Below are 13,163 nucleotides of genomic sequence, written 5' to 3' on the forward strand. Positions count from 1 at the left end.
CCAAACCACACAACAAGCAAACTGGAGGACATTTCTTCCAGTGACTGTGGGAGTCAGAATTCCCAGGCTGCAGACAAGCGATGGTCTTCAGTGGCACTTCTCAGCAGTTCTGTGGGTGGATAAGATTCTGAGATGCTCCAGGGGAAAAATGCTCTGTAGATAAATGCATTTGAGAAGTCCTTGCAAATTCCACTTCTCCCTTGGAAACTTCTTGGGTATGTTCATTTAGTAAAGCGAATGAAGCTTTAATGGGTACTGGTGGTTTATGCCTACAATCCTAGATACTAAGGGAATGAAAACCAGAGGACCATAAGTTCATAGGTCCAGGCAGGTAAGTCTCCAAGACTCCATTTTCAAAATAATAACGAAACTGCAAGACTAGGGGTATGGCTCAAGCAATGGATACAAAAAAATAAAACAAAAAAAAAAGAAGAAGAAAAAAAGCCTCCGAAACCCTCTCCAGCAAAGACGAATGACCAGCCTATTTCTCCAGTACCTTCCAACTTGGACCATGGACCTATTCTTCACTCCTGCATTTATGAACAGGCAATGGAAATCTTGTTTCTTGGAATATATGATGGACAATGCTGAACCTTGTGGTATAAAGGATGGCAATTTAGGGAAGAAAGAACTGGCCCAGAGAGAAGAGAAGGAAATGCTGAGAGCCACATATCTCAAAGTCCTACCTAGCAGCCTGCTCTGTGCGAGAGTGGGGTGTCCATCTGAGCCTGTCATTGAAATTCTCACCTTAGTTTCCCCACAGTGGGAGAAGCAGTGTTTCAGAAGTGAGGAATCAAGGATTCCATTTTGCTCTCTGAAACTGAATGCCTTTGGAAAATTAGCTTCCCAATCTGAATCTCATTTTTCTCAATTGTAGAGTCCGAGGATTGAAAGAAATGTTCTTGATTGTCCTTCCTAGGTCCAATTAGATGATTCTATCTCAACTATTATACTGGGAGAAAAAGAGAAAATAGGATTTGCTTGACAAGAATTCTCTTTATTGCCTAGCTTTCCTGAAATGCAAAAAATGAATGATGTATGAAATAGAAGTTACACAACCATACATGGTTTAGCAATTCTTAATTTTCATTATTCCCCCAATTTTTGATTACAGTTTAAGAGTCATTGGCTGTGACCTAGAATAAACTAAGTTTTGCTGCCATATTTTCTGTCATACCAAAGCTTTAAAAATAGTCCCAGCAACTTCCAGCAGCTAGATCAGTGATTGAAGCCACAGGGCAATTTAAAAATTAGTTATTTTAATTAATTATCCTTGGGGTTCCACATTGTGTGACTATACTATACTTAGTTATTAAACAGAGTTTGTAATTCAAAAACAGGAAGATGGGTTTAAAACAAATAATTTAAATGAAGCCAGTCTAAAACTATGGAGAAATACTACAGAGCATGATATTTTACAAAAGTATGTATTTTGCATAAGTTGACTATTTAATGGAAAATAAAAATTCATTGAGAGAGAAAACTTATGAACTCCTAGGGAAACAAAATCATTGATCTAGTACCACATAAAGCTGACCATTATTTTTCATAGTTCCTATTAATTGGGTTATGTAAAAATAACAATTTATAGACTGATGACTGAAAGTCATCTGCAAGTGTTGACTACACGAGAGTCAGTTTGAAAAATTATCTTAAGATGTCTTTCCCTTCAATAGAAAGCCCACAGATTGGGAGAAGATCTTCACTAGCCATACAATGGACAAGGCTCTCATATCTAAAATATGCCTGGAACTCAAAAAATTAAATCCCCCAACAACAAATCTTCAAAGAAACAACTGCCCAATAAATAAGTGGGCTAAAGACTTAAAGAGAAACTTCTCTGAAGAGTAAAGAAGGACGGCCAATAGACACATGAAGACATGCTCAACCTCTCTAGCCATAAAAGAAATGCAAATCAAAACAACATTGAGAAAAGGAACTAAAAAATAGAATGGAAGAAAGACAGCCTCTTCAGTAAATGGTGCTGGCAAAATTGGTTAACTACTTGTAGAAAACTAAAGCTAGATCCTTCTGTATCACCCTGCACCAGAATCAACTCCAAATGGATCAAAGACCTCGGAGTCAAAGCAGACACTCTGAAAACATTACAGGATGGAATAGGAGAAACCCTAGATCTCCTTGGCACAGGCTAAAATTTTCTTAATAGAGATCCAGAAACACAACAAATCAAAGAAAGGTTGGACAAATGGGATTGCATGAAATTGCAGAGCTTCTGCATGGCAAAGGACATAGCTAGCAAGATCAATAGAAAGCCCATGGATTGGGAGAAGATCTTCACTAGCCATACAACGGACAAGGCTCTCATATCTAAAATATACCTGGAACTCAAAAAATTAAATCCCCCAACAACAAATCTTCCAAGAAACAACTGCCCAATAAATAAGTGGGCTAAAGACTTAAAGAGAAACTTCTCTGAGGAGGAAAGAAGGATGGCCAATAGACACATGAAGAAATGCTCAACCTCTCTAGCCATAAAAGAAATGCAAATCAAAACAACATTGAGATACCACCTCACCCCAGTTAGAATGGCTATAATCAAGAACTCTAATAACAACAGATGCTAGAGGGGATGTGGACAGAAGGGAACCTTACTGCATTGTTGGTGGGAGTGTAAACTTGTTCAACCACTTTGGAAAGTAGTGTGGAGGTTCCTCAAAAGACTCCACATAGAGCTCCCCTATGACCCAGCAATCCCACTTTTGGGCATTTACTCAAATGTTCACAAACAAGACCACACTAAAGCTACCAGCACGACTATGTTTTTTGCAGCCTTATTTACCATAGCTAAGATATGGAACCAACCCAGATGCCCCTCAGTAGATGAATGGATCAAGAAAATGTGGTATATATACACAATGGAATTCTATGCCTCCATCAGAAAGAATGACATTGTCCCATTTGTTAGGAAATGGAAAGACTTGGAAAAATTATATTAAGTGAAGTAAGCCAGGCCCAAAGAAACATAGGTCCCATGGTTTCCCTTATTTGCAATAACTAGTATATGTCTGAGTCAAGCAGAAAAGGTCAGATAAGTTGATGTTAGGGAAATGAACCCTAAGATATTATTCAAATGTTTTTTTCTTTCATGCGATCGTTTCCAACACATTTATAAGATTATTTCTTTGTTGCTTTGTATGTCCCTCTCCCACGGTATAACCCCTGCTTTCACTGTATTTGATGTTGAAATAATTTGGGGAGGGGAAGGGAAAAAACAAATCATTTAAATAGGGATACAGGTGGACCCATTGCAACAATGAGACGTACAAGTTGTATGTCGAAAATGAACTTTACGACTTTGGTGTGGGGGAGGGGTGGGAGGAAGGGGGAGGAGATTGGGTGGAGGGGTAGGGGGAGGATGGGAAGGGGAAACAAAGGAGGAGGCTACAATGCTTGATAAGAAATGTACTCATTATCTTGCCCATGTAATTGTAACCCCTCTGTACAGTATTTTCACAATAAAAAATAATAATTAAAAAAAGATGTCTTCCCTATTGAGCTAATCCATTTATCCATTTTTCTGGTCCATTCCAGAGATATAAATGCTTTACATTTAATAAGAAATAGAAATTAAGGTCTTGAAAATAGAAACTATTACTATAGCTTCTTTCCCAAAGGTATATATAGTATTAAGCAAAAACACTGTCCTCATATCAGGCCCAACCTATAGTAAGGTTCTCAACTTTGACTGCAATTCTCAACCTTGAATTGCTAGAGGAAGTTAAAAAAAAAAAACTCCAGGGCTGGGAAGGTGGCTCAGTGGTAGAGAGCTTGCCTTGCATGCATGAAGCCCTTGGTTCGATTCCTCAGCACCACATAAAAAGAAAAAAAGTGGTGCTGTGGCTCAAATGGTAGAGCGCTAGCCTTGAGCTGAAGAGCTGAGGGACAGCGCCCAGGCCCAGAGTTTAGGCCCCATGGCCGGACCCTCCCCTCCCCCCCCCAAAAAAACAACAAAACTCCAGAAGTCCAGGTGGCACTTAAGACCAGTGAAATCTATCTCTGTTGGTGCAGCATGGGTGTCGTTTCCCTGGAGATTATAATCTGTAGCCAAAGTTGAAAACCAGGGGGTACACATAACCTCTTAAATGAGTTTCCACCTAGACTAGTTGCACTAGTGGCAGTGTAGTTGGGTGCTGGTGGCTCATACCTGCAACCCTAGCTACTTTAGGAGGCTGAGGTATGAGTATCACATTTCCAAGCCAGCCAGGGCAGGGAAGTCTGTGAGACTCTGATCTCCAATTACCTACCAAAAAAACCCAGAAATGATGTGGTGACCGAAAGTAGTACAGCACTAGTTTTGAGCACCAAAGCTCATGGATAGCATCCGAGCTCTGAGTTGGAATCCAAGAATTGGCAACCCACTCCCCCCCGAAAAAAGGTGGTAATGTAAAGTACATCTGTTCCTTCTGTAGAAAACTGCTCAACAGAAATAAAGCTGTTTTAAATGGCAAACAAAATGTAGAAAGTGTCTAAGCTTTATGTAGAAAGTGCCTCTGGAATATCTACTCAGTTCACAAGAAATTTTTTTGTCTACCTCCCTCTCACATTCGTAGAAGAGGGTCCTGGTGGCTAGTAGATCAAACTAGGTCAAATGAAATCCCAACTTCAGTACTTTTGAATTGAAATTGAGTTGGTATGACCCCTCCCTCCAGGGCTAAGAGTGTCCAAGCAGTCTGGACATACTGAAGTCTGTTGAAAGGGATCATAAGTGTGTTGGATGGGTGTGTTAATATTAACCTGTGTGTTACTATTTCTAAGTGGTTGGATATATGGGCTGTGGAATAGTTGAGTGTTCTGGCAGGAGGCCTGAGTAGCTGACAAAGTTATAAAGAAAGAGAGAGAGAAAGAGAGAAGGCAGCAAGATCACTCAGAGGTGTGCAGCAGAGAACACTTCCAGATTTCTAAGGTAGACACTTTTTGTTTGTTTAGCATCCTGTAGGATACTGTCAGCAGCACCATTTTCTTCTTCAGGGACTCTTTCACCTTCATTCTGTATCGTCCTGGGAATACCGGAGAAGTTGGCCTACCAACTTCTTGCAGTTTGAGAAGAGACTGGAGACAACAAAGCATAACACAGGCATTGGTGTTCTTCAATGGTTGTGAGCAACTGTGAGCTGCCTGCTCCAGGGATCCCTGCCCAGATTCCTGGGGCCTCTGGAGCCTTGTTGTTCTGGCTATCTTCAAATTCTGGGATGGGATGAAGGATATCTGTACTTACAACTCAAGAATCCAAATAGAGTTCTCTATCATCATTGAGGTCCTAGCTCAAATCCATCTGTAGCATTCTGCACTGGGGTTCACTTCGTACCCTTAAGTTGTTTGCATAAAACAGCTCAAGGTATTTTTTGGTATTTATGAGTTTTAACGAACACAGACTTACCTGGTTTCTCTATTTATGGGGATAGTCCTGAGACTATTTAAAGCAGAAGAAGGCCTTCCTACTGGACTCCAGCCTTCAAGGTCAACATCAAGAAAACCCAGCTCATATTATTCTGCATGCATTGTGAAGCCTCATTTGTGGATTTTCATTTTGTAAGTATGACGGGCTTAGAAATTCATAATAAAGGTATATTTGAGAAGAATAGGATTAAAAGCTTATCAAATACAAACATGGTTCTACATAATGTATGATCCCTTGAACAGGAGCCCAAATCTACTCATGAAAGTAAAAGCTATTATTTCCTTGATCGGGCAACATTAAATGAAATTATAGTACTACCATCAAATTCAACTGTACACCAATAATTTTTCATTTCCTAGGGTATTCTTCTTTATTAAAAATCTTTATTAAATAACAAAATATGCCTGCTAATACAATAAGTACTTCCTCGAGCTCAATATTAATGACTTGGCACACAATTCAAGGCTGTCTCCCTGAATGTAGGAAATACACAACTTTTGCCTTGTGATTCAGACCAAAGAAAGCTTTCCAGATTTTTCTAAGGCCCAAGTCACAGGTATGCTGTGTTCAAAGGGTGAATTCTTGTTAAATCTGGATCCACAGAGTTAGATGCTAAGAACTCCAAGATAATTGGTAAAAGATTAAAGAGTAAAACAAGCACAATGAGTAAGTAGCTCAAATGATTAACATTACTATGATCTTTGCACACTCTGGATGAACTAAAATGAAATGGAAATAGTGGGGCCAGTGCCAATAAAATGTGATTGTGAAGTCTGACCAGTTTGTTTTCTTTTTTAAGTGTCTATCAGTAAGAACTAGCCTATGGGGGTTCAGTGGTAGAGCGCTTGCCTCACATGCATGAGGCCCTGAGTTCGATTCCTCAGCCCCACATAAGCAGAAAAAGCCAGAAGTGGTGCTGGGCTCAAGTGGTAGAGTGCTAGCCTTGAGCTGAAGAGCTGAGGGACAGCGCCCAGGCCCAGAGTTCAAGCTCCACTACCGACAAAAACAACAACAACAAAACTAACCTAGGAAAGACTGTATGGTAAATAGAAAAAGGCAGTTTAAAAGATAATCTTTAGACTGTCACACTTTATTTTTTAATATAAATACATCATAAAACTAAAGGTACCAGATATCTTTTAAACAAGAATACATTTTCTGTAGTATATCAAGCCATCATTTGATTAACACTGCAAAAAATTTGAATGAGTAACTCTTAATTTGTGTATATAAAATACTTGAAATAAAACTTGTAAGATGAGAATAAACAAATAAGAACCAATTTAAAGTCCTAAAAGTCCTAAAATCTTGTCTTTGGGTTCCTTCACAATTTCAAAAGTCACACATGTCTACAGAAAGAATGTAGGTATTCTTAACATTGAACATTATTTACAAAACAACTTCACTTCTCTCTATTCCTTTTGATTCCTTGGGCCCATGTAGCCAAAACACAGGCTGTGGTACCTTTTCTACAGACTTCAAGCTGTTATTCTGCACTGACTAGGTGGCTACTCTTAAGCCTGGGTGAGGGGATCATACCAACTCGTAGTATTTCCCAGTCTGGGGGTCAAAGTAACAGTTTAGACAAGGGTCGTACAACAGAGTCAACACTTCCTCATCCTCTTCCACACTCAGATCTTCTTCACCTGCAGAGAAGGAAAGGAGAGCCACAGATGCGTTAGCTGTACACCGGGCCTGGATGCCTAAATGCCACATGAGAAGGATGATGAGGCAGGGATCACCATTTCTCCTGCAGGATTTTTTTTTTAAATCAAGTGTTTTGTTTTTTAAACCAAGGCTGGGAAGAAGGAATGTTGTGAAAATGTTGACACACCACATAAGCACTGTAAGATCTAGAAGAAAAGCCAGTGATGGAAAGGGCCAGCTTCACAATCAAAAGGACAAAAACAACATGGAGACTTCTTTCTTTCAATGCAAGAAGAAAGGCACAGAGCCAAAAGACTAAACAGTTATGTTCATTAGGATTAGGGAAATAGAAAGGATTCAAAATTAATTATCAGTTCTAAACTTGCACATGGGCCAAAGCTATATAGAATTCAATAAAACTCAGATTCAATGGCAAAACAGAAAGCCAGTCTTCATTCCTGCATCCCCCAAAGGCTACTGAACAAATACAGATTAAGATAATGTCATAGACAAATATAAGATATATAAAGGAGAGAACACATTGGAAAACTGTCTGCCATGCCATCTGCGATTTTAGTGGTAGGGATGGTCTACATTTGCTGGGGACATAAACATGGCCTGGTTTTTCTTGTGATGGTGATTTAGGCAGATTGGATGAAGAGAACACTTACTACCTAAGTAATGAACAGTTTCAGTAAATGACATGAAATTCAAAGCAATGTTTTAGGATTGGGGATGTAGTTCAGTGGTAAAACAATTTCTTAACAATGCTCTGGGTTTCATTCCTAACACTACAAAAAAAAGATTGTTTGTTTTTTTAAGCAAAGATGCTTCCTGAGATCTCTGATGTTCCCAGTACTTTGGTCTTTGAAAGTGAGCCCTCCAGAAAGTCTCTGTAGAAGGAATTCAGGGGCTGAGGTTCTGACCTCTAAGCCAAAGAGAAGAGTAGTAGAAGAAAGGTAAAGGGGGGTAATTAGCAAAAACACTCTTTCCTACAGGAAGCCTATAGCTTGAGTCCAAGGCCCAGTTCCTGAGGGCTTGGGCAGTAGGCATAAAACAAGGCACTGCAAGTAACACAGGCTCAGCAAAATTGTTTCTGCAAAGTGTGAATAAACAGCCTATGTTCTAAGCAGGCAGGGCATACATCTTTCATTGCAGTATTCAGGAAGCTGAAACAGAATAATACTAGGTTTGAGGTTAGCTTGACTATGGCAAGACTGTTTCTCAAAAACAAAAAAACCCCAAACCCCATGATCTTAAACTTCGTTGCTCAGAGTAATGGAAGGTGGCAGTGATTGAGTCTCATTTTACCTGGTGCTTGGTCATCATTAGGGCATTGACAAACTAGAATTAGGTTCAAGAGCATGACCAGGTGGTGAGGGTTTGAAACCCAACCAGAGCCATCCTTCTTGTGATGAATGAAAAATATATAATGTGATCTTTCCTGGAACCAGGCATTGAGCTATGTGTCAGGGATATAAAGATTTCAAGACATCGATCTTGTACTCAAGGGACATGTACTGAAGCGGTGAAATGTGCCATCAGGGGAGTCACATTTCTTGGGAAGTGGCTTTAAAAGGGGTACCTTGCTTGCTGTTGTTTTATTGGTAGAGCCTCGATGTTTCAGTATTTCCTCACACACTAGCTCCTTGGACACTGAGGAGCCTGTGGAATAGGCAGGTGTTACTGTCCCTCTCTTACAGTGTGAAAGATGAGATAGCTCATACAAGGTTGCCTGGTGAATTCAATGCAGTGTTGGGGGACAAACTCAGGTTTCAGTGTCCTTTGTAATGTAATATGTAAAAAAAAATTGAGAAGCATTAATCTGGGCTGGCTCTGGTGCCTTGGGTTCACACATAATAAGCAAGCAGAAGACCAACTCAATATGAATAGTAAAACAAAACTTCAGCTCGATCAGAAGCTGCTAATCTAAGCTCTAACTAGGGATTGCCACTTTAACCAATTACATGTATCTCTTGGCCTAGCTGTCAAGTATGTGTCATAAAAGTTTCCCGGCTAGTCTCCTTTTTAGTGGAGCCCCAGCACTGTGGTCTAGTGATAAGTGATTCATGAGTTGTGTGCTCCAATAAACTCTTCAAAATCTTAATGCACCTAAAATTATCTTTTGACACCATGCCTGATGTTTTTGTGAAGGGAGTGGTGTAACACATTTAATTGGGAGCTATTACATTAAAAGATCTTAAGCATAGCAAAGAGTAAAAAAAAAGTGTCCTACATATTCAAATATCAGATTTGGAAACAAAAGAAATTTTATTTCCTACCTATCAGAAATGATTGGTCAGCATGACACAGTCCACATGAATGAGCAGAGGCAGAGTTCATTAAGTCGAAAGAAACTGGGCTAATATTATGAACTCCAGAAAGGAGAAAGCTTGGGAAAAGTGACAGCAGCCTTTCTTCCTTCAAGTAACATATAGGAAGTTAGGAAGAGTTTACTCAGAAGTAGAGTTGACCAGCAAATGGAATATAATCTCTATAGAGTGTGAAGCAGTAACTGAGGCAACCACTGATGCAGAATTTTGTAGATAAACCTGCTTAGGACAGGAGACCAGATGAGTTTCTGTGCCCTTAGCTATGATGGTTTATATCCTTGAAGTATGACAGGACCACGATGGATTAATAGTATAGCTGACCCGAGCACCTGGCACAATTTCTAATTAAGATCAGGAAGGCAGAGAAGATTGTTCTTTCCTTTCCTTTCATTACTCTAAGAGTGGTCCTGGAGGCCTGCTTTCTATACCTCTTCCTCTAGGTGGAGAGCCTGCAATCGCTTTTCAAATGTGCAGTCCATACTAGAGATGACCGACTTCCTTTGGGTCCCCTTTGCACATCAAAGGAGACCAGGTATGCTCTTTACTTTCAAATACTAATGCCATCATCCTTTTAACATTTGAGTGCTTCAGAGAATGGAAAGACTTCAGTTCCTCAATAAATCTACTGTGTGCTCCCAATGTGACAGAGGGAGTCATGGCTGGTTTAGATGAGAACCATCCATATACAAAACAAAAGCAGCCACTACAACCACTACATTTCACTAACAAGTAGTGAAATGGGGAGTCGATACTGCAGAGGTGCTGAGAGAAGCTGCAGGCCCCAGGTTCGATCTGCCTGAGGACAAATGGGAGCTCTGTTGTGTGCTGCTTGTATGACTGCAGATCTGTGGGTTAATTCACCTCAGTGGACCTAGATTTCCTTATTTATGAACAATGCCTATTTTATAGGGTTTTGTGGAAGTTTAAATTGAACCTTTTGATAGTCATCACACAGAAGTGGTTCAATAAATGATAGTTACAGTTACTATAAAAGCTACTATTACTATTATTACTATTACTACTACTAAAATAATCATGAGGAATAAGCTCTAACTTAATAACTCAAAACATCCAGCAGTAGTGAGAGAGCTTAAAGTATGAATTGGGAAAGGCTTTCTTCAGGCATGTGACACAACAAATGTAGACAAGGGCCAAGGTCGAATCCAAATCCCATGTTTACCACATTGATGCTGTAGGACACTGGGGAAATTCATTGCTCTGAGTTTCCATTTCCTAAGTCATGTTATTAATAGTAGCTGTCACAGATCTAAATGGGACTAAGTAAGATAACCTTCATCACACTGTTAGCACCCAGTAAAAATAATTATAATAATCACCATGGAAAATGTAGTGTATCCAAGGTAGATAGAGTGGTATGTTCATTTACAAATTATTCCCTTTTCCCAATTATCTGATTTTTTTTAGTACCAAAGGGAAAAAAAAGTAGAAGTAGTTTTGAAGGAAACCAAAAGCCCCCAACTAGTTTTATATAAAATACTCTGATGGTGATGTTGTTGATGATGATGATGATGATGATGATGATGATGTGTGTGTGTGTGTGTGTGTTGATACTGGGGCTTTAACTCAGGGCCTGAGCACTGTCCTTCAATTCTTTTAATTCAAAGCTAGCATTTTATTATTTGAGCTTTTTGGTGTTAATTGGTGATGAAAGTCTCACAGACTTTCCTGCCTAGACGATCCTCCAGATCTCAGCCTCCTGAGAAGGTAGGATTATAGGTGTGAGCTACTGATGTCTTGCAGGTTTTTTTTTTTTTAATGGTACTAGGATTTGAACTTAAGAGATTCATACTTGCTAAGCAAGTGCTCTACCACTTGATCTACTCCATCAGCCTCTGAATTCCTCTTAGAATAAAAATAGTCCTTACACCAACAATGATATATTCTTCAAAAAGTACAATTAATTTTTTCCATCAGGTAGAATGTTTAAATCACTGGGGTAGATGATTGTAAGTCTCTTTCAGGGATCTGATATTAGAGTATCTGTCTTTACATCAACATTTGGACAAACTAACCTCTAGCACATAAGAAATAAATGCTATATACTTCTTTTCTACATTCTGTGCTTTTACAAAAAATACACATAAAAATTTAACCTGATGCTAGTAAATGAGATAACTTGCTGCATTTTCCAACCAGTCAGGAATCTTTCAAGATAAAAATAACTGTTCTAACAGGCCCTGGGTCATTATCACCAACTGCAAAGGGGTCAAGGCGAATCTAATTCATTAGTAGCGCTTCTGCTACACAATGCATACAAACTGGAGCTGTGACTGCTGTATAAATGCATTTGTTCCATTGCTATAGAACTCGAACCTCATGCATTGTAACCACGGGACTAAGATAGGTTCTGTGGCTGTTAGAACCAAAACTTTAAATGGATGGATTAAAAAACTACCAGCAATGACATTTGCACAAAAATTGGGTGAGATTGTGTATAACTTTACATTGAGATAAGTGCTTTAAACATACATAAAAGGTTTTGTTTTCATTGTAACTTAATTTTCAAAGGCTCAAACTTACATCATTTTGCCAGTGCAGTCCCTACGTAATGAAATTATAATATCATTAAGCAATTACCACTATGATGTCAAGCATTGGATATGTTTTGAAAGGTAATTATCCTGCATGGGTATGGGGTAATTTTCAATTATATTCTTGGATGGTGCAGAGTTTGTTTTTGCTCAAAATGCTAAATTGCTCTATTTAAAGACTGGCTACAGAAGCTCTAAAAGGACAAATTAACAAATAAAAACCATTTTCTGCTACCAGGCTAAAAGCATCTGGACGGGGGTCCAAATTACATTTTTACTCTTCTCCACATCAAAAAGCTATTCCTAGTGAAATAAAATTACCTTTCAGATACTAATCTATTTACAAACTTTCAGCCTCATCCCCTTTGAAATTGGTTAACAGCAATAAAGAGGAAAATCCAACAGAGCCAGACCAAATGGAACAATGCTGTCTGTTCCTCCCTTCAAATCAGCTTGAGTAAATCACCCTTCTGGTTCACCTTTGAGAGCCAATTAATTGAAATGTTTAATTATCTATATTTATTGTATTTTAACTGTGGATAATTAAAAAAACCTATATGTGCAAAGCTAAGTCTTCATGTCTGAAAATAAACCATGTGGCACCAGTTTGATTACCAGAGTTAAAAAAAATCTCTGAATCAAGACAACTGTACTTGATTTTCAATTTTCTTATGTTGCCATCAAAAAACTTTTTTTAAGTTAATGCATTATCTCTCTCATATAGATCTTGAGAACCAATTGACTGTATTTTTATATGCATACTAATCAGCTATTGTTTAAACAATTCACTGGTGAGGGATCACCTTGTAGAGCCATCAGCCTGAAGATCGATAAAGAGGACATCTAAGATAAGATTCAGCTGAGGACTAGGTGCTTGAAAACCATCCCCAGCATCCCTCATAGGAGGGCAAAATGAACTTGCACTTAAATCTGGAAGGTCTACCATGAAATGTTGAATTTGGATCTCAGTAAACACACATCTTCAGATAGGAGAAAAATAACAAACCAGAAAATAAGAAATGATACTTTCTACAGGTGCAAAGAAAGCTATACTGTTTCTGGAAGGCAAATAACATGTTTGTGATTATAGTTTGTGGGCCACTGGGAAATAAGAACCGTTTGCAAAAACTAGAGGCTGTGTTTTATTTGGAAGATGTCATTTTAAGGGTCATGTTGAGGGTCTGAATGGTTAATTAGGGGTTCTTGCAATCT

At 38.9% G+C, this 13,163-nt stretch overlaps 1 protein-coding gene and 1 long non-coding RNA gene across 7 annotated transcripts in view; one reads left to right on the forward strand and one right to left on the reverse strand.

Moving 5' to 3' along the window:
- The window catches only part of LOC138824717 (uncharacterized), a 108,563-nt gene that overhangs the window by 27,458 nt on the left and 67,942 nt on the right, over positions 1-13,163 (forward strand). The gene's annotated exons all lie outside the window — the stretch shown is intronic.
- The window catches only part of Cfap20dc (CFAP20 domain containing), a 200,262-nt gene continuing 193,454 nt past the window's right edge, over positions 6,356-13,163 (reverse strand). For 3 of the 6 annotated variants that reach the window (XM_070018828.1, XM_070018829.1, XM_070018825.1), the window contains one exon: positions 6,358-7,065. In XM_070018828.1, coding sequence (XP_069874929.1) covers positions 6,953-7,065 — 113 coding nt within the window. In that variant the 3' untranslated portion in view covers positions 6,358-6,952. Of the gene's footprint in view, positions 7,066-13,163 lie in introns of all 6 variants that reach the window. The other 3 variants (XM_070018827.1, XM_070018830.1, XM_070018826.1) reach the window with 2 other exon arrangements.

The sequence above is a fragment of the Dipodomys merriami genome, unplaced genomic scaffold, assembly GCF_024711535.1.
Source record: "Dipodomys merriami isolate MVZ:Mamm:240054 unplaced genomic scaffold, mDipMer1.0.p SCAF_13, whole genome shotgun sequence".
NCBI classification, from domain to species: domain Eukaryota; kingdom Metazoa; phylum Chordata; class Mammalia; order Rodentia; family Heteromyidae; genus Dipodomys; species Dipodomys merriami.